Source organism: Natator depressus, chromosome 20 (assembly GCF_965152275.1).
Source record: "Natator depressus isolate rNatDep1 chromosome 20, rNatDep2.hap1, whole genome shotgun sequence".
NCBI lineage: Eukaryota > Metazoa > Chordata > Testudines > Cheloniidae > Natator > Natator depressus.
The window spans coordinates 23,371,673-23,395,168 of NC_134253.1; the positions used below are offsets into that span (position 1 = coordinate 23,371,673).

The 23,496-nt window shown below is 49.7% G+C and overlaps 1 protein-coding gene across 1 annotated transcript in view; it reads left to right on the top strand.

Moving 5' to 3' along the window:
* The window catches only part of LOC141975424 (complement C3-like), an 87,402-nt gene that overhangs the window by 57,675 nt on the left and 6,231 nt on the right, over nt 1-23,496 (top strand). The window contains 15 exon segments of the mRNA XM_074935791.1: nt 102-314; nt 1,309-1,375; nt 1,873-1,959; nt 2,706-2,909; nt 4,898-4,973; nt 6,324-6,483; nt 8,047-8,142; nt 13,004-13,154; nt 14,726-14,889; nt 16,563-16,721; nt 17,694-17,844; nt 18,864-18,915; nt 19,116-19,203; nt 22,438-22,527; nt 22,991-23,096. Coding sequence (XP_074791892.1) covers nt 102-314; nt 1,309-1,375; nt 1,873-1,959; nt 2,706-2,909; nt 4,898-4,973; nt 6,324-6,483; nt 8,047-8,142; nt 13,004-13,154; nt 14,726-14,889; nt 16,563-16,721; nt 17,694-17,844; nt 18,864-18,915; nt 19,116-19,203; nt 22,438-22,527; nt 22,991-23,096 — 1,864 coding nt within the window.

A 23,496-nucleotide genomic window follows, 5' to 3' on the forward strand; every position in this document is an offset into this window, starting at 1 on the left:
GATTAAAAGCAAACTCCAGTCAGAGGGTATGTTTTGGATCAGTGCCCTACAGTGTCATGATGTGCAGACTGCCTGTTCACGAATCTCTGTTCTCTTCTCAGGTCCGGCTAGAGCTGCTGTACAACTCAGTTTTCTGCAGCGCATCCACTTCCAAGGCTAAATACCAGCAGATCCTTGACATCAAAGCCAAGTCCTCCCTGGCCGTGCCATTAGTGATTGTCCCATTGCAGCTGGGATCTCACGACATTGAGGTCAAGGCAGCGGTGTGGGGCAGTTTTGTGTCTGATGGTGTGAAGAAGAAACTGAAGGTTGTGGTGGGTATCAGGTGATGGGGACGTGATGTCTGCTGTAGGGCAAGAGGCTGGAGGCCTGATTGTCTGGCTTCTAGAATCAGTGCTGTTAATTTAACCTGTTAAATTAACACCCCGCATCTCCATCCTCATCCCACTTCCTCCCCTCCCCTGTGGCAACTACAGCAGGGCTGGGGCTGGCTTGGTTATCTTGCACTTGATCCTCTGAGCTGTCATATAAGAGACCTAGGTTCAGTTCCTCAGGCCCAGGGTCTTGCTCCTTGAACCAGTGGGTGCTGGAATCAATGCACCCAGGGAGAACCTCATATCGTTCGGCAGAGAGAGCTGAGCAAAGGAGCAGCATTGGTGGGTTGTGAAAGGCATCCCACTGGCCTGCCCCAGGAGATTACTGCAATGCTGGGTGAGAGGAAGATCCTCCACTGAAGATCAGGAAGTAGAAAAGTCCTTCAGGGAGGTCACAGAGCAATGATGGAATGAATTGAGCTTCTCACTTCCTCACCCTGCCAGACTCTGTAGGCCAGATTCATAAGAACATAAGAATGGCCATACTGGGTCAGACCAAAGGTCCATCTAGCCCAGTGTCCTGTCTTCCGACAGTTGCCAATGCCAGGTGCCCCAGAGGGAATGAACAGAACAGGTAATCATCAAGTGATCCTTTCCCTGTCACCCATTCCCAACTTCTGGCAAAAAATTCCTGCCGTTCATCTGTGCTGGAATCAGTGGTATTACGCTAAGGATGAATTTGGCCTAGGGACTTCTCCTTGGATGCATCCTAACCAGGATCCAAAACAAAAGGGGACGCTGCGTGAAGTTGAGGTCAGATTCCAGACTTATTGGGACAGAGCCTGATCTCAGTTTCACTTGACCGCTGACTTCCAGTGGAGCCACTGCTGATTCACGCTGATCACAAGATCAGCAAGTCGCTCACCTTTTCCTACTGCTCTTCATTGTCTCTGAACACTACTGTGCTTACTATGCTCTTGTCATTCCTTTCTAGCCTGAAGGGATAAGGATGACCAAAACAATTACATCTGTCATATTGGATCCATCTGCGAAAGGAGCAGGTGAGTAGCTGCACTGCTTTGCCTTTACGTGGCGCCTTTCATCCTGAAGGTTTCAAAGAATTCCACAGTCTATATCTAAGTAAGGCCATCTCTGTTTTTGGAGTCCTTGTATCTAACCCAAACCCTTAATTGAATCTGCAGCAAACTTCCCTGAAAAATTCTATCCTGGCTTTCGATTGTGCGTGGGAGATTTCAGAGGGATTGGTTTCGTGTTGGCTGAGATGGAGGTCAAAATCAGGCTCATCACGGAAGACTGGAATCAGCAATATGCAGAGCAATTCAGCTGCCACTGAAAAGCAGCCACCTCTGCCTGCCCCATATTTACAGCTTCCTGATTCCCATCTCAGCTTCCCCGTCCCTCCCTTTGCCCTAGCACATCAGAGAACCCTGCACAATCCACTGAGCATTGTAGAGTATTACTCAAGAACCGGCAGCAAAGCTCAGCCAGCTGGACGGATGGCATTTCACTGTCTCTTCTCCTCGTCCTTCCTTTTCAGGGGGAGTCCAGGAAGTGAGGGTGAAAGCAGCAGATATAGATGACATTGTTCCAGACACAGAATCGGAGACCAAAGTCAGAATCCAAGGCAAGGGCCTCTGATCTGAAAGTGTTTTATGCTTTAGAAACAGAGTGAAGGGAGCAATGAATTCTTCTCTGGTAGCCACACTCGCAGGAGGTAGACCGATTACCCACCTGGTTCTGTTACAACTGTCTACATGCACTATCGAGCATTAATGGTCAAGATACATCAAAGTCATTGTCGGCGTGTGGCTAAGCAAGGTGCTCACAGGAGAGATAGGTGCACAGAAATAAGGAGCACCCAGAGAGTAGCCTACGTCTTTGGACAGGATGGCCTAGTGGTTTGAGCCCTAGCTTAGTATTTGGGAAGCCTGAGTTCAAGACCTTGCTCTTCCACAGACGTCCCTGGTGACTTCAGGCAGCTTCCTTAGCCTATCTGAGCTTCAGCTCCCCATCTGGAAAATGTGGATAATAGCCCTTCCTTTGCCCCCATTTAGCTCAACCAGCAAGGGCTGTTGCTTTCAGAATAGGAGTGTCCAGGTTCTATCCCCACCGCTGGCAGGGCTGGAGTGAAGTAGCCTAGGAGGGATTGGTGAGAAATGCTCAGAGTAGTGCGGGGGACCTTGTCAGCACACAGGACCCAGATCAATTGTTGCTGGGTTAGGATCTGACCTTCATGGACTTTGGGTGTGCTCAGCCCATGGATTGAGCTCTCAATCCGCCACTGCCCACAGAGAGGTCTGTCTGTCTCCCTGTCCCCACCAGCACCTGCTCTCCATGCTTGAATTCATGCCACGTTATTTCCTTGGCCAGGAAACCCCGTGACAATCATTGTCGAAAACTCCATCGACGGGGCCAACCTGAAGCACCTCATTGTGACGCCGTCTGGCTCCGGGGAAGAGAACATGATCGGCATGACCCGCCCCGTCATTGCCACCATCTACCTGGACAGCACCGAGCAGTGGGGAAGGATCGGAGTGGAACGCAGGGCAGAATCCATCAGGTTGATCACGCAAGGTAAGTACTTCTCATGCCAGACAGCAAATCCCTCTTCAGGCTCGCGTTAGGGACACAGGAACTGCCGTACAAGACCGGCTCCGAGGTCCCTCTAGCCCAGTAGCCTGTCTCGGAAAGTGGCCAGTACCAAATGCTTCAGAAACCTCATGTTAAGCACACTGGGTGATAGATAGAGAATCCAGGGATCAGGCAGCTAGCCTGGCACTCAGGAGACACCAGTTCAGTTCCCTGCTCTGCCACAGACTCCTGGGGTGATGTTGGGCAAGTCACTTAATCTCTCTGTCACTCCATTTCCCCCGAGCAAACCAGGAGAGTTGCAGTGCCCTGCTGCACAAGGGGGTTGTGAGGGTAGACGGCAGGAACTCCGCAAACTCCCACCGGCACCTGGATCGTGGCCCTGCCCCCGCTCTGCCCCTCCCCCTGTAGGCCCACCCACACTCCTCCCCAAGGCACCGCCCCACTAGGCTTCTTCCCCCCAAAGCCTTGAACTTGCTCCACCTCTTCCGGCCCCCATTCTGCCACTCACTCCTCTCTGCCCTGCCCCCGTCACTCACACATAAGGCATGAAAAAGTGGGAGGGGTGGGAGGGGTCATGTCCCCCCGGCCCCCGCTGTTCCAGTCCCCCTGGTAGTTACATTGAAGAATGTGAGGCACCCCTGTACTATGGGAATGGGGGCCAGATAAGCCCCTAAAATAGAGAGAGAATCTGCCTCCCACATTAGGTCTCCTACTCCCTTTAGAGGTTGGTTTAAGACCTGAAGCATGAGGTTTAATATCCCTCCCCCAATGTACATTGGCATTAGTCATGATAACTCTGAATAAACCTTCCTATGCAGACAAACGCCCAACCCCGTTTTCAGTCCTGCTGGGCATTTGGGCTCCTGTTCATTAACATAAGAACATAAGAATGGTCCTACTGGGTCCGACAAAAGGTCATCTAGCCCAGTATCCTGTCTTCCAGCAGTGGCCAGTGCCAGGTGCCCCTGAGGGAAGGAACAGAACATGTAACCATCAAGAGATCCATCCTCTGTTGCTCATTCCCAACTTCTGGCAAACAGAGGCTAGGGACACCATTCCTGCACATCCTGTCTAGTAGCCATTGATGGACCTACCCTCCATGAATTTATCTAGTTCTTTTTTTAACCCTGTTATGGTCTTGGCCTTCACAACATCCTCTGGCAAGGAGTTCCACTGGTTGACCGTGCGTTGTGTGAAGAAATACTTCCTTTTATTTGTTTTAAATCTGCTGCCTATTTGTTTTCATTGCTGGCCTATGCTGTTGTGCGGGGAATGGGATGGTTGTGGGGCGGAGGCCATTCACCCACAGTTCAAATCTGTTTCAGGTTGGCACTTGGTAGTGAGGAAGGATAGAGAATCTCATGACCATTGAGAGAACTTGGTAGGTTTCAGCCTAGCTCCTGAAGGAACAGGTGTCCCTGTCACTGCACCGCGGGCCCCCTTGTGGGCTGCCTAAATTAGGCGTGGAGTCTGAACTACAAACATCCCATCCATTAAGCTTTTACAATATGGGGAAACTGAGGCAGACAGTGACTTGCACAACATCACATCACGCAGTGAGTGACAGAACTGAGAACTGAACCCAGGAGTCCTGACTCACAGCACTTTGCTCCAAACACTAACCCACCCTCCCCTCCCGGAGCCTGGTACAGAACCCAGGCATCCTGCCTCCCAGGTCCCCATACACTCTAATCACTTGACCCCCACTCCCACCGTGGAGGGAGGATTCATGCTGGTGAGGAATGGGGCAGTGCCCATGCCAATTGGCTTCCCCACCAGACATCTTTCTGCCTTTGCTTCCCTTGAGTTGCTGTGCTGTGTGAGAGACGCCTGCAGAAAAAGGGGGAGCCACACAACTCGGACGCAGCAGCAGGGGTCACAGTTCTGACTTCGTTTGCCTTACGCATGTAAAGTCCTCATTAGAAGCTCGCCAGACATTGCACAGCTCCTTCGTACTCTCCCTGTTTCAGGTTACACGCAGCAGATGGTTTACAAAAAACCCGACTTCTCATACGCCGCTTTCAAAGACCGGCCGGCAAGCACTTGGTGAGGACAGTGGGTTTTCTAATGCACCTTCTTGATCAGCGTTAGCCTGACCCTACACATGCAATATGTGAGCCAGAGCAAGTCAGTCTCCAGCCCAAAACCAGAGGGCAAAGGTTAACACACACAACGGGAAAAAAGTACCCAATCCAACTCCCACAGATGGCAATGGAAAGACTCCCAAAGATGAGATCGGCACCTAAGCAGAGTAGGGGCTTAATTCCCTTTGAAAGTCAATCAGAGTTCAGTGCCTAACTCACTTAGGCACTTCCATAAATCCTGCTGGGTGCCTATTTGCATCTTTAGGTGCCTAAATGCCTTGTTAATTTGGCCCCCAGTGATTTCAGTGACAGTTCAGTGTGGGCAAGCAGATGGCCTGAGGGATTGGTGATGAATAAGGCGAAGATTTAGTCAGGGGTATTTTTAGTAAAAGTCATGGACAGGCCACAGGCAATAAACAAAAATTCACGGCCCGTGACCTGTCTATGACTTTTACTAAAAATACCCCATCAGGGTGTCACACCCCTAATTCTTAGCTGCTCCTAGGACGCTGCTGCTCTGGAGGTCCCCGGGGTGCTGCTGCTCTGGGGGTCCCTGGGAAACCGTTGCTTTGGGGGATCCCCGGGGCTGACAGCTGGCTTCTGCTCCGGCGGCGGGGGCTGACTACATCCGACTGCCCACTGTTCCAAGGCCCCTGGGGACTGCTCTCCAACAGCCGCTGCTCAGACTGCCCCCAGAGTGGCCGCTCGGACTGCTGCTGCTCAGGCGGTCCCCAGGGACGCACCCGGGACTGATGCTCAGGTGGTCCCCGCGACTAGCCACACCAGCCACTGCACCTGTGGAATTCATGGAAAGTCATGGGAATCCGTGACTTCCGCGACCTCCGTGACAGACTCGCAGCCTTAGTAATGAACTCCAGGTCCTTTCACTTTTAGCTGGCTAGTTTGTAGCTGGCTCAGAATAACCATTACCATCTTGGCGGCTGTTCACTGGCTTGTGTGAAGTTGAGTTTGATGACGCTCCAGTCCAGTTCCCAGTGGCCAGCTGTCTCCAGCGAGCCCCCAACGCCACCATCCTGGTCATACCACTGCAGGCAGCAAGAGCTCGGCACGTCTCAAGCAGAGCCAGCCGTAATAGGGAGCAGTGTCTGGATGCGCTTTCCCAGACAAGCGGTGACATTTTCCCGGGCTCCATGCTCACTCAGGTTACCATAAACTGACCCACATGAACCTCCCTCCATTTACTGTTGTGAAACGTCTCAGCTCATACCTGAGTGCAGACGGTCCAGCTTCCACACTGAGGGCAATTCTGGGAAGGCAGGAGTGACCGTGATGTGATTGATTCTGCCCTCAGGCTGACGGCGTACGTGGCAAAGGTCTTTGCCATGGCTAAGAAACTGGTGCCCATTGAAAACCAAGTTATCTGCGGGGCGGTGAAATGGCTGATCCTGGCAAAGCAGAAACTGGATGGCATCTTCCAAGAAGATGCCCCAGTAATCCACGGAGAGATGGTTGTACGTGTTTCCTTTGACTTTTATACACCAATCACTACCCACCTCAATCATCACAGCAACTTGTTGGTTCATAATTCAAAGGGAGATTTTACTGGGCTGCATCTCAAAGTCTGTGCTCACACAGATTGATCTCTCTCTCTCTCCCTCCCATCAGTGGAACAACCCAGTGCAGTTACCTGGGCAGCAGTGAATGGAGATTTAGGCCCAATGGGCCAGATTGTATCTATTTAGTCCTTAGTGGACTTCATGTAGTCTTTGGCACTTCTCCCTTTTTGGGGGTAAACATTCTCCTGGGGGTATATCATTTTTGGTTTTGTTATTGTTCGGGGTTTAGGAGTGGAAGCGGGGGGTCATTATTGGAGCTAGGGATGTCAGGGTTGGGATTTATGGGTGCCAGGGTTTAGGGCATATCAGTGCTAAGGTTTATTAGGTAAAAGGGGTGTCAGTGTCAGGCTTTTGGCGGTGTCAGTGTTAGGGTTTAGGGTAGAAGGGGTTGTCAGTGTAGAGGTTTGGGGGTTTCAGTGTCAGGGTTTAACGTGTAGAAGGGGGTGTCAGGATTTAGGGGGGCATCAGTGTCAAGTTTTAGGGGTGTCAGGGTGTGGTTTAGGGGTCTCAGTGTTAGGGTTTAGGGGTTGAAAGGGGTGTCAGGGTTTAGCAGAGGTACTGGAACTAGAGGTGCGTGGGGTGCTGCAACACCCCCTGGCTTGAAGTGGTTTCCATTATACACAGGGTTACAATGGCTCTCAGCACCACCACTATAAAAATTATTCCAGCACCCCTGGGGTTCAGGGATGTCAGTGTCTGTGTTTAAGTGGTCTCAGTGTTAGGGGTCTCTGTGTTAGGGTTTAGGGTAGAAGGGGGTGTTCGTGTCTAAGGGGTGTCCATGTCTGGGTTTAGGGGTGTCCCTGTCAGGGTTTATTAGATAGGAGGGGGTGAGGTTAGTGATGTGGGTGTTCTCATGGTGGAAAGACATCTCCAAAGGGGATAGTTTTGCAGCATTTACTAAAGATGCTTAGGCTCTGGCCTGGCCTGATCTCCCCTGGGCATTGGTTCCCCAGCCAGCCCCCTCAACTGAGAATGCCTTGTCCTTGCCTCTCATGCACTTAGTCCGGGGTTTAGTGATTTGCATTGCCCCAGAGGAGCGCAGCTGTCTTGGTGATTCACAGACCAAAGTTTGGTCTTTGATGTCGCTGGGGCTTGACCCATTAACTGCACAGGAAGCTGCCTGGGAGCTAGTGGCGGGACCTGAGCACTGGCCTGGTGAGCTAAATTCTCTCACGCTGGTTTAATACGAAGCATCTCTATTGACTTGGATGGAGTTCCTCCACACTGACAAAGGCGTAGCTGCCATCGGAACCTGGCCCATTGCACGACAGGTGTTCATTAGCCAAAGGGAGGTTCAGCGATAGGTCTGGCCGTGACTGAGAGTCCATTCTTGGGTAGCTTTCTAGGAAGCATGTGTTCTGCTATAATTTCGTATGCTGAGGGCCTGGGATTAATTCTTTCTTTTCATGGTACTCGGGGGACTTTCTTATCCCAAACCTGTCCTTTGCTCCCCTTTAGGGAGGGTACAAGGGTGCTGAGCCTGATGTCTCTTTAACAGCTTTCGTGCTGGTTGCATTGGAAGAGGCCAAGGACATCTGCAAGGATCAAGTCAATGTGAGTGTCTCTGCACCGTATATGCACTTCTATGTTCATACCCAGGTTTTCCCATCTTTCCATCCCCTATGAACCACACCCCGTGGTGTTATAAGAAGCACACGGGATCTTTTTCAGGGGAAAAGGCAATATGCCGCATTTATTGAAGATACAACAATTAGCATATGCATTCAATCACACCACACACACACACACACACTGTCCCACCAGTCGATGTTATAGTTACTAGTCCACAGTCCGGATCAACCTAGAGGCCAGCTAGGTTGATCATGGGTAGATAGGAGCCGGGTTCTGTCGGTCGCGACCCAATGCTCCGGGGAAGTCTTTGCAGGATGAACCCAAAGTTTCGTGGCACCCTGTTTATATAGGTTTCAGAGTAGCAGCCGTATTAGTCTGTATTCGCAAAAAGAAAAGGAGTACTTGTGGCACCTTAGAGACTAACCAATTTATTTGAGCATAAGCTTTCGTGAGCTACAGCTCACTTCAACCTAGAATCCTGTTTATATAGTGATTTTTCTTCATTGGGACCAATGAGTTTTGCACCGTCATGCTGTAATCAATTGTTGTTTGACGAGTGCTTGTTTTCTTAAATTGTCCTTCTCATTCTTTCATCAAGTTCCTCAGGGAGTTGTCCCATGCTGGTTTTGATCACAGCTATCTTGTCCCCATTCATTGGTGCCTGTCTCATCTTTAGAGCCGTCATTCTGCTCTCCTCTGACATTTCACTAGGGGCGTGTTGCAGCCTCCTGGCACCCTTGTGTCAGTTTCCAGTTCCTCCCTAGACCATCTGGTTCAGCAATGGCCTGCACACTTATCTGTTCTTAACACACACATTCCTCATTCACACACAAAACAGAATTATTTTACACAGAAAATTTTTAACAGGAACATCAAGTTGCAATGCAAAAGAAAACAATCATGGCATTCTTTTACTTATTTTAAAATGCTAAACCTACAACAAATTGGTGACCCTCAAAGGTCTGTTACTGCCTTAAAATCAGTCCAGACACAAAAAAAATTCTGGCTGATGCATCTCTACCAATGGCGTATCAGATCATTCCTTTCTGCTATTCAAAAAGGGTGGCTGACAGGATATGGTAAAATCATACATCAATACATTTAATACATGCTACATTATTGTCTCATTATTCTTTATCCTTCATTCTAAATCATACAAAATACAAACATAAAATCCTACTACTACAATGGCACGTGGAATTTGCTGGGGAAAGAGTTAGTGGTGTTGCCAGATAGTCTTCTCTTCCTCGCACACCCGTTGAGGAGCTCAGGTCTCGAATGCCACTGGGACGCAGCCTTCAGAGTCCTCCGAGGATCTTGCAAGAGTCTTCCAGGAAAACAAGAGATGCTGGGCTTGGATATTTATCATATAAGAAAACCAGGCAAACAAAAACTATTTAAAATAACATAGAGACCATCTTCATACATTGGAAAGAAGCAATGAGTCCTTATTTGGGTTTAGCTTCATGCTATGGTTTAACGGCCTCTCCATCTACAAAAGAAGAGAATATCAGAATACAAGGCTTTCAGAATTACAAGCTGGGCGGGTTTAAGTTTCCGTTATTATTATAATCATTATTTATATTGAGGTAGCCCCATGGAGCTGCAGTCTGGGACCAGGGATCCCGTTGTGCCAGGTGCTGTACAAACATAGAACCAGAAGACAGTCTCTGCGCCAGAGAGTTTGCAATCTAAGCATGCAGGAATATTAAGGGAAACTGGATAGGTCAGGGGATTAGTTACAGGACATTGATTTACTTATTTAGATTTAAAATAACTTTAAAAAGATGCTTATGCAATGCTCTAGCACAGGGGTGGGCAACCTACGGCCTGTAGGCTGCATCCAGCCCATAAAACCTTTTAATCTGGCCCTCGAGCTTCTGCTGGGGAGTGGGGTCAGGGGCTGCTCCACATGGCTCTTGGAAGCAGTGGTGTGTGTCCCCTCTGGTTCCTATGCATAAGGGCAGCTAGGGGGCTCTGCATGCTGCCCCAGCTTCAAGTCCCACCCCCGCAGCTCCCATTGGCTAGGAACTGTGGCCAATGGGAGCTGTGGGGCAGTGCCTTTGGATGGGGCAGCAAGCAGAGCTGCCTGGCTGGCGATGTTCCTCCACGTAGGAGCCAAAGAGGGGACATGCCGCTGCTTCCAGGAGCCGCGCCTGCAAATGGGGCAGCATGCAGAACCGCCTGGCCGCACCTTTGCATAGGAGCTGGAGAAGGGACATGCCGCTGCTTCCAGGAGCGGCTTCAGGTTAGCACTGCTCAGAGCCTGCACCCCAACCCAGCCCTAATCCACCTCATGCCTTCTGAACCCCTTGGTCCCAGCCCAGAGCATCCTCCTTCACCCCAAACCCCTCATCCCCAGCCCCACTCCAGAGCCCTCCCCCCACCCCATACCCCAACCCCCTGCTCTAGCCTGGCGCCTCCTCCTGTACCCTGAACTCCTCATTTCTGGGCCCACCCTAGAGCCAACACCCCCAGCTGGAGCCCTCACCCCATCCCACACCCCACCCCTCAATTTAGTGAGCATTCATGGCCCGTCATACAATTTCCATACCCAGATGTGGCTCTCAGGCCAAAAAGTTTGCCCACCCCAGCTCTAGCACCCTGCCACGTCATTAACCGCACAGTTACATCCTCGCAGGGTTAAAGTGATCATTTCAGCAGGAACTCAGCTGGCCAGACAGCAACAGAACCTCCTTTCTACCCCTCATCGTGAGGAGAAGCAAACCCTCAGCCCTCTCCAAGAACCCTATCAAAGAGGTGTCTTTTGCAGCACGCTCAGGTCACCACATTTGAGCTATTTCAGGCCAAGCTGGGGAACAAATTCCAGAGTCCTGGAGCCCTTGTAGAGAACAGCCTGGCAGCTGCCCCCTCTCTTTTATAGTGCGGGGGAGCCAGCCGACTGCTGCTGTAGCCGTACAGCATGAGGAGAGAGGCAATCATCTACAGGGTGAAGCAGCGTGGCCTTGTGGGTAGTGCACTGGTCTAGGTTTCAGATGACTTGAGTTCTCATCCCACGCCTGCTGGCGGACCTCAGGCAAATACCTTTTCTGCTCTGTGCCTCAGTTTTTCTTTCTGTAATTTGGGGCTAACAAGACTGACCTCCTTTGTAAAGTGCTGAGGAAAAGTGTGATATAAGAGCTTGGTATTATTAGATCCTGGACCCTGGTCAAACCAGCACAGGCAGAGACTGACAAGGTGACCACTTCAGAGGTGTTCATTAGCCACCTCCCCGTGCCCCCCCCCCCGAGTTTTGTGTTGGGGTCTCATTCCGCTTCTTCTAATGCAACTGGCTCCAGGTTGGCAGCCTCGCCAGAGAGACAACGGACTGAGTGGGGCATGGGGCCGACGCTACCCTCTCTCATCCCGGGGAGGCTTGCTTAGCCACTGCACTGTTCGTGGGGCAAAACAGAGGACATCCTCCTCCAGAATTGCCTCCATCTTTCTTCTTCAGGCTTGCCGGTCATACATTTGCTCCATATGCGCTTTGTCCTCCTGTACACTGTCTGTGCACTATTTTCTTGGTCGTCCTCTTGTTTTCCGCCTGTAAACATTACTCTCAAGGGCCTCCCTAACAAGATTCCCTTCACAAGTGCTGACTTTTATTTTTCCCAGTGGGTGCTTCACCCCCACTCTGCCCTGAGGCTCTGTCCCCACTCCGCCCACTCCCCTGAGACCCCGTCCTTGCTCCGCCTCTTCCTGCCTCAAAGTCCCCGCCAGCCCGCCGCTCCCTCTTCTCCATCCCCTCCCCCGAGCGCCTCCCAACAGCCGCTTGCTGATCGGCGGCCAGCCGGGGCGGAACCACGGTGGCTGGTGGGTGCTGAGCACCCCCTATTTTTTTCCATGGGTGCTTGAGCCCCAGAGCACCCACGGCGTCGGCACCTATGGTTCTCTTCATCCCCTCTTTGTACGGGCCCATCACGTCATCTCATCCTCCTCTCTTGCAGCTTCGATCTGATACCACAGACCAGGGCCAGATTTAGGGGCAGGCAATCCAGGCGACTGCTTGGGGTGCTGGGCTTTGGGGAGGATGCTGGGCTCGGGGTTTTGTTTTTGTTGTTAGAGACAAAAAGGAAAATTGAATATTTGAAATAAAATGTTTCCAGTATTCCGTATGTGGATTCATTTTTCACTAACCTCATAGAATGTTCTGGACGTATAAGCTTTGTTTCTATAAGCTTAGAGGAAACTATTTTTTTTATTTGCTTATATATGGCATGAATAAATACAGATTTACAGCTCCTAGCATGCAAATTTATCATCTTATATGACAGGGATAATTCATGCATGCGAATCGTGCATCAAAGTTGTGAAATGGGCGACAAATGCAATAAAAAATAAGGTATTCAAAAATTTAACAAATAGAGGGGGTGATACCAAAGACCCTCTGAGGCGCCATTTGGGCTAGGGCCGGCCCTGCCACAGACTTTGGTCTCACTCCTGATGACATTCTGCATGTGGTCCAGAAATGTCCCCTTTCGCTGCCCTCACATATTTCACTTCCATGCCTTTCTGCCTCCTCTATCTTTCACCAGCACAAAATTCACTGTGATATTAAATAAAGCTGGAAGCCACATGAATTTGTAATGCCTTAATGTAACCCAGACACCTCCTGGGTGTGGTGTTCTGTCCCATCTAGTGGCGCTGAGGCCACTTAGAGAGAGATTAATGAGTCTGCTCTAGAGCCTTTGGGCTTTTAGTTCATGCAGTAGAGGCTCATTCATTTAGCAATAAGTAGAGGTCCCAGGTTCAATCCTACCCCCTGACTGGGCATTAACACTACCCGAAACCTCAGCCTAACCCACGAGTTTGATTTTCTTTTGTTTTCTTTGTCACCTTCTAGAGTTTGGAAGGCAGCATCAGCAAAGCAGCTGACTACTTAGCCCAAAGGTACCAGTCTCTAACCAGACCTTACACTATGGCTCTTGCGTCCTATGCCTTAGTGATGGTGGGGAAACTGAACACTGAGACGGTGCTCATGAGAGCTTCGAAAGGTAAATCAGGGCATCTTATCAACTACTGGAAAGATGTGGACAAGTCAGGATGGGGTTTAGGGAAGAGAAGCAAAGGAGGTTGGAGAGGGATTAATTTATGAGGAATGAATAACAGGCATAGATTTGTTCCTTTTGGCCAGATTTTAGATTGATCAGACTGGGTGTAAATCCAGAGTAACTCTCCTGGGTTGAGTGGAGTTACTCCAGATTTACACCAATGTGTCTGAGATCTGGATGTGGCAGAGATATATGGTATTACTTGACCTCAGGAGGAAGCTGAGAGCCCTGTATATATATCTAAAGGATGTAAACCCCAAAGAGAAAGAGAGAGAAGAGGGTGGGTCAAGAGGATGTAACTGGATGCAACTGAGCAAAGGAGAATTTCAGAGGATATAGAACAATATTACCCGCAAGGAAAATGGAGTTTGCCCCATTGTTTGGGATGGTTAAAACAGGGCAGGACAAAGCTGTTGTCTAGATATAACAATGTTATGTTGAAAGGTGCCAGGTGGGTCTTTGATCCCAAAACAGTCACAGACCTTGGCCATGTCTACAATGCAGGGACTATAGTGGCACAGCTACGGTGCCGCAGCTATGCCGGTATCACCCCATATTGTAGACTCAGACTGCACCGATGGAAGGGGTTTTCCATCTCTGTAGGAACTCCACCACCATGATCAATGGTAGCTAGGTCAACTGAAGCATTTTTCCATTGACTTCATAGAATCATAGAATATCAGGCTTGGAAGGGACCTCAGGAGGTCATCTAGTCCAACCCCCTGCTCAAAGCAGGACCAATCCCCAACTAAATCAGACTTAACTGTGTCTGCACTAGGGGTTAGTTTGGTATAGCTTTAGCACTCCAGAAGAGGGTGTGTGTGAAGATTTTTCATATGCCCTGAGTGACACATCTATGATGACCTAAGTTTTAAGTGTAGACCAGGCCCTTGTTCAAGATAATGGGTGTGCCAGGCACTCTTTCAGACTCAGCGGAATGGGAGCAATCAAGACTCTTTCTGTAGTAGACACAGCTAAAAACAATGTAGCACAGCAAGGTCAAGAGCTAAGCCATGTGGGCTGCGGGGTTTCCCTGATTGCAAACACAGGGACTAGTATGTTGGTTTTGCACCCTGTGTGTTAGAGACAGAAACGAGCTGAAAGCCTGGAGAAGTATTATGAAACAAGCAGAGAGACATTGCTTGTTGGGCCTAGAACTCACTTCAGAGGTGGACTTGGGGATTTCTCAGCAAGGAGGTTGCCTGCTGTTGGTTTCTCTTATGCTCAGGGAAGCGGGACTTTCTGTGCATTTTCGTAAGCAATCAGGTTTACACCAGAGAATGTACCTGAGGCCTATGATCAATTCCTCATCGTAATTGAAACAATCCTCCAAGACTCCAAATGTTGGGTAGCTGCTCAGCCCGAAACGGGCAACAACCGGTTTGACTTACCAATCCTCCCTGCAGAAAGTTGGGGAAGGAGTCAGGCAATGGTATGGTCCAGTCAGATCTGCTCAGAATAAGTGGATGTCTGTGGGAAGAGTCCTTTAGCTTGCTTTCTTTGCTGCTGCCTAGAGGGAAATCGCTGGGAAGAGCCAAACGCCCGCACCTTCAACATTGAGGGCACCTCGTATGCCTTGCTGGCCTTGCTGAAAATGAAGAAGTATGAGTTGACCGGTCCCATAGTCAGATGGCTGAGAGAGCAGAACTACTACGGAGGGGGATATGGATCTACCCAAGTGAGTATGATCCTTATAGTACCGGGTATCCTTCCAAGACTGTGTTTTGTGGGAAGGTCTCCCCTCGGAAAAGATGGGATTCCGATCACTTGAGTCATTGTAGAAAGCCTTGGAAAATGCCCAGTAGAGAACAATCCTGCATTGCCTGGGAGATGGGCAACGTGACCTACCAGGTCTTTGCCATTGTTAACCTAAGGCAGAGACCAGCATAGGAGCATGACTGAATCTTCTCACTTGAGGCTCCATCCTGCCAAGGTGATGGGTGCGAGCATGCTTCACTTTAATACTGCAGGTTGTCCCCGGGGAGTCAATGGGCCTTCTCTTCCCATGGGCAGAAGCGCATGGGCATCTGGACTCATTCTAGCATTTGTTTGTTTTTTGGCCGTTGGTCTGGAGACAGGGTGCCAGACGTGTAGGACCAATGGCCTGAGTCCACATGACAAAGCCAGGGTGGATCATGACTAATATGAATCAATTTGGGTTTAATCCATCTCTGAGTAGAACTGTAAGGTTATGGTTTTTGGAATTTTTTTTAAACTGTGCTTACACAAGCCACTGGAGAGGATAAAAGCCCTGCTGCTAGTGACAGCTAAATAAAGATGGATTGTCCTCAGATATCGCTCCCTTCCCTGGAATATGGGGGCCACTAGGAACTATAGGGTCTGTCTGTGTCCAGCAGCCTCAGTAGAGAAGCCCCTTTACATTCCTTGCTACTGAGTCTTGTCTTTTCTTTACCTAAAAGGATGCTACAAGCTCTGCTGGGAGTGGTCTGTATTTTTGGAGTCACGGGCAGTGTGCTCTATCCCTAACGCTGTGCTGTGTGTGCCATAGATGTCTCTATATGTGTAACCCACACACCTCCTGGGTGTGGTGTTCTGTCCCCTCCAGTGGCACCGAGACCACTTAGAGAGAGAGATTAATGTGTCTTCTACAGCCTTAGTTAAGGGCCACATGGCTTTTAGCTCATGCAGTAGAGGCTCATGCATTTAGCAAGAGGTTCCACGTTTGAGTCCCTGACAAGCCCCCACTTGTAATACCGATAGACCCCGGTCGTCGGTGGGCGGGATTGAACTTGGGATCTCTGGAGCTAAATGCATGAGCCTCTCCTACATGAGCTAAAAGCCACATGGGCCTTAGCTAAGGCTGTAGCACACTCATTAATCTCTCGCTAAGTGGTCTTGGTACCACAGCACCACACCCTGTGGAGGTGTGTGGGTTACATACACATAGAAGGAGCCACTATCTAGTTGTGCTCTGTTCAGCTGACAATTGGCCCCTGTTAATAGCTGGGGGAGATGGGAAGCTCATTGACCATGCTCGATATATTTATTGACCATGGGTTCTATTCCTGGCTTGGCCACTGGCTTCCTGGGTGACCCTGGGAAAGCTACTTCCCTGCCCTGTGCCTCCGTTTCCCCAACTGTAAAATGGGGATAAAGATATTGTACTGTTTTGTAAAGTGCTTGGAGATCTACTGATGAAACACACTACAGAGGAGCCAGGTAATATTATTATATAACCCTTTGCCTGCGTGACACCCAGTGGAACCCTGGTGTTTTCTTTCATTGTATTTTTGGTTTCTGTTCATTAAAGAGTCTCTTTAGAAGCTGTCAGCTGTTCAGCGCAATAGGACAATAAGGTGTAACCCTCTTGTCTTCCTCCTGGTGTTCTAGGTTACCATCATGGTGTTCCAGGCTCTTGCGCAGTACCAGATAGACATTCTGCAGCACAAAGACCTGAATTTGGAGGTTTCTATTCTCCTGCGGCACCATGCTAGTATGATAAAGTACAGAATCTTAAATCACAACGCTCTGGTGGCCAGAATAGCAGAGGTATCGTGCTTCTCTGTGTGATTAGTAGAGACCACTGATCATAGCGAAAGGGGATTTGACTAGAATCTCCTATCCAAACCCTTTTGGGAGTGGGAGGGGGATTCAGATTCCTGGCACCAGCTCCAAATGCATCCACACTTTTGACTCAGATTTTTAAGACCAGAAGGGACCATTATGATCATCTCGCCTGACCTTCGGCATGATGCAGGCCCAGAGAACCTCACCTACCAATTTCTGCATCAAGCCCATAACTTCTAGCTGAGCTGTGAGATGTCTCTTAGATAGATATCCAGCCTTGACTGAAAAACTTCAAGTGATGGAGAATCCACCACATCCTGTCAGGCTCTAGGGTCTAGGCCTGGTGGTTGGAGCTGGCTGTAGAGTTGGGACTGGGCCGAGGGCAATGCTGAAATCAGGGTCTGGGGACAGGCCGTGGGTCAGAGGAAGGCCCCTGGCTGACTAGGGGTGTTGTGCAGAGTAACTCGCAGCTCTGATGGGGACAGTAAAATACTTGTGCCTGGGGGTTATCTGTCCCAGGGCCTGACCAGGGATGGTCACTGCAGGCTCTGTTGGATGGGTGAGTCACCGCAGCTGAGTGAGCAGCCCTGGGCTGGCTGGGGTTTGCCTCACACATCCTGAGGTAAATTGTTCCAGGGTTAGTGACCTGGACTGTGTGGTTTTGAGCTGAATCCAGAAGTAGGAGGGGATGGGTTGCTTTAGGCTTGGCTCTGGAGAAGCAATACATCTGGAGATCAAAGACTTACTGCCTGGTAAGTAACCTTTTTTCGCCTTCATGCTAATGTCTCTGCAGAGTCCCGCTAGTCCCTCTGGGTGAGTGACTGTCAATCTCACCAGCTTCATTTTCTTCATTAGCTTCATTTGCCCTGTCTTTAAATCATCATCATAATAATTATTAATAATAATAATAATAATGAAGTACAAAAGGAAATTAACCTTGGATCAACTTTACAGATCGAATGGAATGAAGACTTCACTGTGAAGGCAGAAGGAACTGGACAAGCCACCTTAACTGTAATGATAATTTATAATGCAAAGCTCCGGGAGGATGAATCTCAGTGTAAGAAGTTTGACCTGAGGGTATCGGTTGAAGAAGCCCGGGGTGGTAAGTAACCGCCCGTCTTTTCTCTTCTGAAGCTTGCTGTCAATCCTCAGATCTGGACAAATTTGGCTCAGTTACACCAGTTTAACTCCACGGACAGCAGCGGGTTTACACCAACCAACCACCATCTCTGCAATCACATTCTTAACTTTGGAAAGTATTTTTGTGAAGCTCCTTCAAACTCTCCCAGTTCCCAAGTCCTACAAAATTATACCCATAGGGCAGGCACTAAATTATTACAGCTACCACATGTCCTAGGGTTGCAGCTAATGCAGGGTCATTCCAGATAAGGGAGCAGATGCTGCCTTCTCTCATCATGGTGCTTGTTAGCAGCAGAGTTGGAGCATCGGATGTGGATGGGAACACAGGCCAGCTACTCTGGGTATTGTCTCCCTCTGAAGTAGAGATGAGCCCATGGCAGGGAGTCTGGTTAGAGTCCCAGACATCCAGTGAACACATTTCCAGATAGCATGGGGGTGAAATCAGCATGGGACAGAAGGCAGGATCTTCAGCACCCAAAACACAAGCCTCTGCGGCTTGGTCTAAAGGAGCAATTTCCTTGAGCTGGGAGTAGCTGATCGTTAGAGTTGCTAGGGCTGGCCAGTAGAGGGAGCCATGACCACACATTAGGCCAGCATATGATAGAGGGATCCAGGATTTTGGCACCTCTTGTTACAGAAACAGGAGCCAGCAGTACATTGTTCTTAGTTTCCCAGCTGTCCAAGGAGTTCACACCCAAGGGTTCTCTCTGTTTCGGTCTCCTCTTTCCGCTAACCCTAGATTATATTTCATTTGTGCCACGCAGCTGGGAGAAGCTTTTTAGTTTGTGTGCCAGGGATGGGAAGAGTTATTTATGGATTGCTGGAGGAGAGGGGAGGTTTATTGAGGGATTTTTCACACCTACTGTAGGACTTGTTTGATTACTAAGCCCTGTTAGTGCAGCTAAAAAACAAAAGAGGGTTATTCTGGCATGAAATTTACACTGAGATATTAATTTCTTTTCTCTTCTGCAATGTTTCTAGTTAAGAAGCCGGAAGGAGCAATGCGTTCAGTCTATATTAAAATCTGCATCAGGTGAGAACAATGCCCTTTAACAATAGATGATAAATAGATGGACAGATGCAGGGGGTAACTGGAGAATCTTGGGCTATGAATTTTTCTATGGAATTGCCAAAAAAGTTATGATAAAGCAACAGGAGCTGGTGGAGCGATCGCAAAATTAATGTTCAAGTGATGAATTCTGATCAAAAGGGTATTTTCTCTCTCCTTGTTAGATTCCTTGGTGTGGTTGATGCCACAATGTCCATCATTGATGTCTCCATGCTCACTGGCTTCTCACCAGACGTGGAGGATCTTACGAGAGTACGTCAGTGTAATCTGAGAACAGGGAACGTAATAAACAATGCAGTGGCTCGGCTGGGGCTTTCAGATGAGAAAATCCAATACAGCAGGTGAATAGTCAGGCTCCAGGGTTAAACCTTGGGGGAGACCAGACGGCTCTAAGGATTGGTAACAGCTTTAGGAAACCGCAACCATTTCTCTCCAGGTCAGTGATGTAAGGTCAGTGATATAATGTCATCTCTGTCGGGCAGGTTTTGGGATCCTTTTTGGGACTCAGCTCAGTTTCCTTGGGGATGGGTGTTCACATCTCTGTAACCAGCACCACAATTGGGAAGATGTGGGATCTTTGTTGGCATTCACAGAAGAGTTGCCAGGGGATAGGCCATGAGCCATGAACCCAACGTCCAAATTCACACATATAAATGGGGACCGGGGCAAGTTTTGCAAGTTGCGCCGGCTGCTTTGAAAATCTGGCAATACAAATCTAGGTCAGTTCAATCCTGCTTTATTGGATAGCAGATTGAGGGGCTGCTGTCATTTGACTGTGCATGCCAGAGCAGACTGCATTTGATACAGTCTCTTGTACAGTAACTGCTCACTTAAAGACGTCCCGATTAATGTTTCGTTGTTACCTTGCTGATCAATTTAGGGAACATGCTCGTGTAAAGTTGTGCAATGCTCCCTTATAACGTCGTTTGGCAGCCATCTGTTTTGTTCACTGCAAAGAGCAGCCCGTTGCAGCGAGCTGGTGGGGGCTTGGAACCAGGGTGGACCGGCAGCCCCCCATCAGCTCCCCGCGCCCCTAAGTTCCATGTGCGACAGCCACCTAGCAGGCTATCCATTGCCGGCAGTTCACCTGTCCCTCCCCCCATTGCCATGTGCTGCTCCTGCCCTCTGCCTTGGAGCTGCCCACGGGAGCCTCCTGCTTGCTGTGGGGGGAGGGGAGGGCTAATGTCAGGGTGTCCCTCTCCCCCCTGCTCCTGCACCCCGCTTACCCCATCTCTGTAGAGCAGGGGGACACATGACAGGGCTCAGGACGGAGGGAGCTTCCTGGCAGCAACTGCGGTCTCAGCTTGTTGATTAACTTAACAAGGCAGTGTACTTAAGAGTGCGGTCAGCGTACTTAAAAGGGAAATGCGCATCTCTCTCTCTCTCACACACACACACACACACACACACACACGGTGTGTGTCTCTGTCTGCCATGCTGTCTCCCCTCCCTCCATTCGTGCTGCCTTTTAGAGTGTGAGGCTACATTAAAAACGAGTTAACCCTTGAGGACTCAGCCAATTGCTAGTTCATCATTTAGCAGTAAGGCATTCCCTGGGAAATATCCCACCCTCTGACTCCACCCCCTCAACCAAGCTTCACAAGCATCATCACTCTGTACAGTATTAAATTGTTTGTTTAAAACTTATACTGTGTATGTGGCAAAAAAATTTTTTTCCCTGGAACATAACCCCCCTATTTACATTAATTCTTATGGGGAAATTGGATTTGCTTAACATCATTTAGCTTAAAGTTGCATTTTTCAGGAACAGAACTACAACATTAAGTGAGGAGTTACTGTACGGTAGGGCCAGAGTTTTAAAAAAATGGCTTCCCTTTAGACCCTCTGACCTACACGGTGCGGAGTTATTTGGGCCGGGAGAACCGTGGGTACAGGAAAAGAGGCTGCACAAAAAGCCAGGCCCCAAAGGAGTCACTGCAGTGAATTGCTGCCCTGGTATAAAATGAGGGTGGATTATTAGGCAAACAAACCCAGGGATGTCTCCAGCATTGGTGTTCTCCTCCTGCAGCTGCATAAAATCAGCCAGAATGCCAAACCAGAACCATAATGTGCCCAGAGTTGCTGCTTGGCTTGTACTGAGCATGCTCAGTAACATCTATTGACACTGCTGCCCTCACTCTGCCCCCCCTCCGCCCCCGCACTATCTACAGGTTTGGGTCATCTCTGGCTTCATGTGTGCCAGGGCTGAGCCCCGGCACCTCTGGGCCTGGCAGTTCAGAGCCCTGGCACCTCTGGGCTTGCTGCTTCAGTTATGAACGTTAAAAAAAAAAAAAAAATTGCTTGAGCCCCAGAACCTCTTTCATTACAAATGTAGGCACTGTGCATACGTACACTGTGGTCACCGAACCTGGGACATTTATTGAGAAAAGCTCAACTTTTTCAGCGAGAGTACCAGCTCCGTTAGCTGTGGATAGAGTTGCCAACTTTCTAATCACACGAAACCGAAGACACTTGCCCCGCCCCATCCCTGAAGCCCCACCCCTGCCTTGCCCCTTCTCCAAGATGCAGCCCCCTGCTCACTCCATCCCCCTCCCTCTGTCGCTCACTCTCCCCCACCCTCACTCATTTTCACCGGGCTGGGGCAGGTAGTTGGGGTGCAAGAGGGGGTGAGGGCTCTGGCTGGGCGTGCGGGCTCTGGGGTGGGGCCACAAATGAGATGTTCAGGGTGCAGGAGGAGGTTCCAGGCTGGGGCATGGGGTTGGGGTTCAGGGAGCAGGTTAGGGCTCCGGCTGAGGATACGGGCTCTAGGGTGGGGCCAGGGATGAGGGTTTTGGGATGCAGGAGAGAGCTCCGGGCTGGGGCAACGGGTTGACGTGTGGGAGGGGGTAAAGGGTGTGGGCTGTGGTAGGGAGTTAAGGAATATGAGGGGGTTCTGACCTTGGGCAGGTGGTTGGGGTGCAGGAGGGGGTTCATGGTGCAGGCTCCAGCCAGGCAGCACTTACCTCAGGCATCTCCTGGGAGCGGTGACATGCCCCCCGGCTCCCAGGCGGAGGGGGCAGGGGGCTCTGTGCGCGGTCCACACCCGCAGGCATGGCCCATGCAGCTCCAATTGTCTGCAATTCCTGGCCAATGGGAGCTGCAGAGCTAGTGCTCGGGGTGGGGTCAGTGCACGGAGCCCCTGTGGCCGCTCCTGCACCTAGGAGCTGGACATGCCATCCGCTTCCAGGAGCTGCATGGAGCCAGGACAGGCGGGGAGCCTGCCTTAGCCACACTGCTGACCGGAGCTGCCAGGGTCCCTTTTTGACCAGGTGTTCCGCTCGAAAACCAGACACCTGGCAACCCTAGCTGTTGAGTAAGTAGCAGGCTAGTATCCTCCATGCAAATCCTATCATGGGAGATGTGATCACAAGCATGACACCACTGAGTCACGTGGTGAGATGGTGGGTTTTTTCGCTCAGCTGCAAGACTTTCGTAGAGACGCTGCCTTACCCATGATGCCTCTTGCTTTTCCTTCTTCACATTTAGCTTTCTCAAGGGGTCAACAGATACATTTCCAAGTATGAAATTGACAAAGTCCTGTCCGACAGAGGCAACCTGAGGATCTACCTGGACAAGGTAAAGGCTCGACAAGGGGCCTCTCTGATCCTGTGTTCATTTCATGGGCTCCTGTTGAGCCAAACTGCACTCCCAGATACACCGTGGCATCCCCGCAGATGTCAGCCAGTTGACAAATTGCAACCCCTGGCCAAATTTGACTCACTGGCCCAGATTCAGGCTTTCCACTAGGAACAACTGAATGGGCCAGATCCTCAGCTGGTGGATGTGGATGTAGGTCCATTGACTTCAGTGGGAAATACAGCATCTGACATTAAGGTTGAATTTGCTTCTCTGTGTCATTCACTTCTTTCCTTGCTCCTTTCACTTCTCTAGTTTTTCTTTCCTCCACCTGCCTCACTTTCTCTTTCCCCTCTTCTTTCCCAAACATCTCCCCTTCTTTTATTCTTTTTCATTCTCTCTCTTTCATCCATCCACCCTTTGGCATAAGCAATCCTGTTATTTCCCCCCCCCCCCACCCCAGGTTTCTCACAGGGAGGAAGAATGCCTGCAGTTTAAAGCTCACCAGTTTTTCGAAGTTGGTCTCATTCAGCCGGCATCCGTCACAGTCTACAACTATTACACCATAGGTAACAGATCGCAGCTCTCCTCACCATTAAAGGCACCATGGCTTCAAATTCTGCTCTGGGTTACATTGGTGTCATTACTTCTTGCAGTCTTTTGCTGCACTACTTAGGTATCATTATCCCTGTGTAACAGAGGGGATGCACTGGGAATAGAACCCAGGCGTCCTGAATCCCAATGTCCTGCTCTACACAAGCTCACGCTCCCTTCTCGACTTTTCCAGATTACTGTACCCCTTTCAGGAGTCTGATTTGTCGTGCGTACCCCAAGTTTCACCTCACTTTAAAACAACTTGCTTACAAAATCAGACATAAAAATACAAAAGTGTCCCAGCCACACTAGTACTGACAAATTGCTGACTTTCTCATTTTTTACCATATAATCAATATAAATCAATTGGAATAG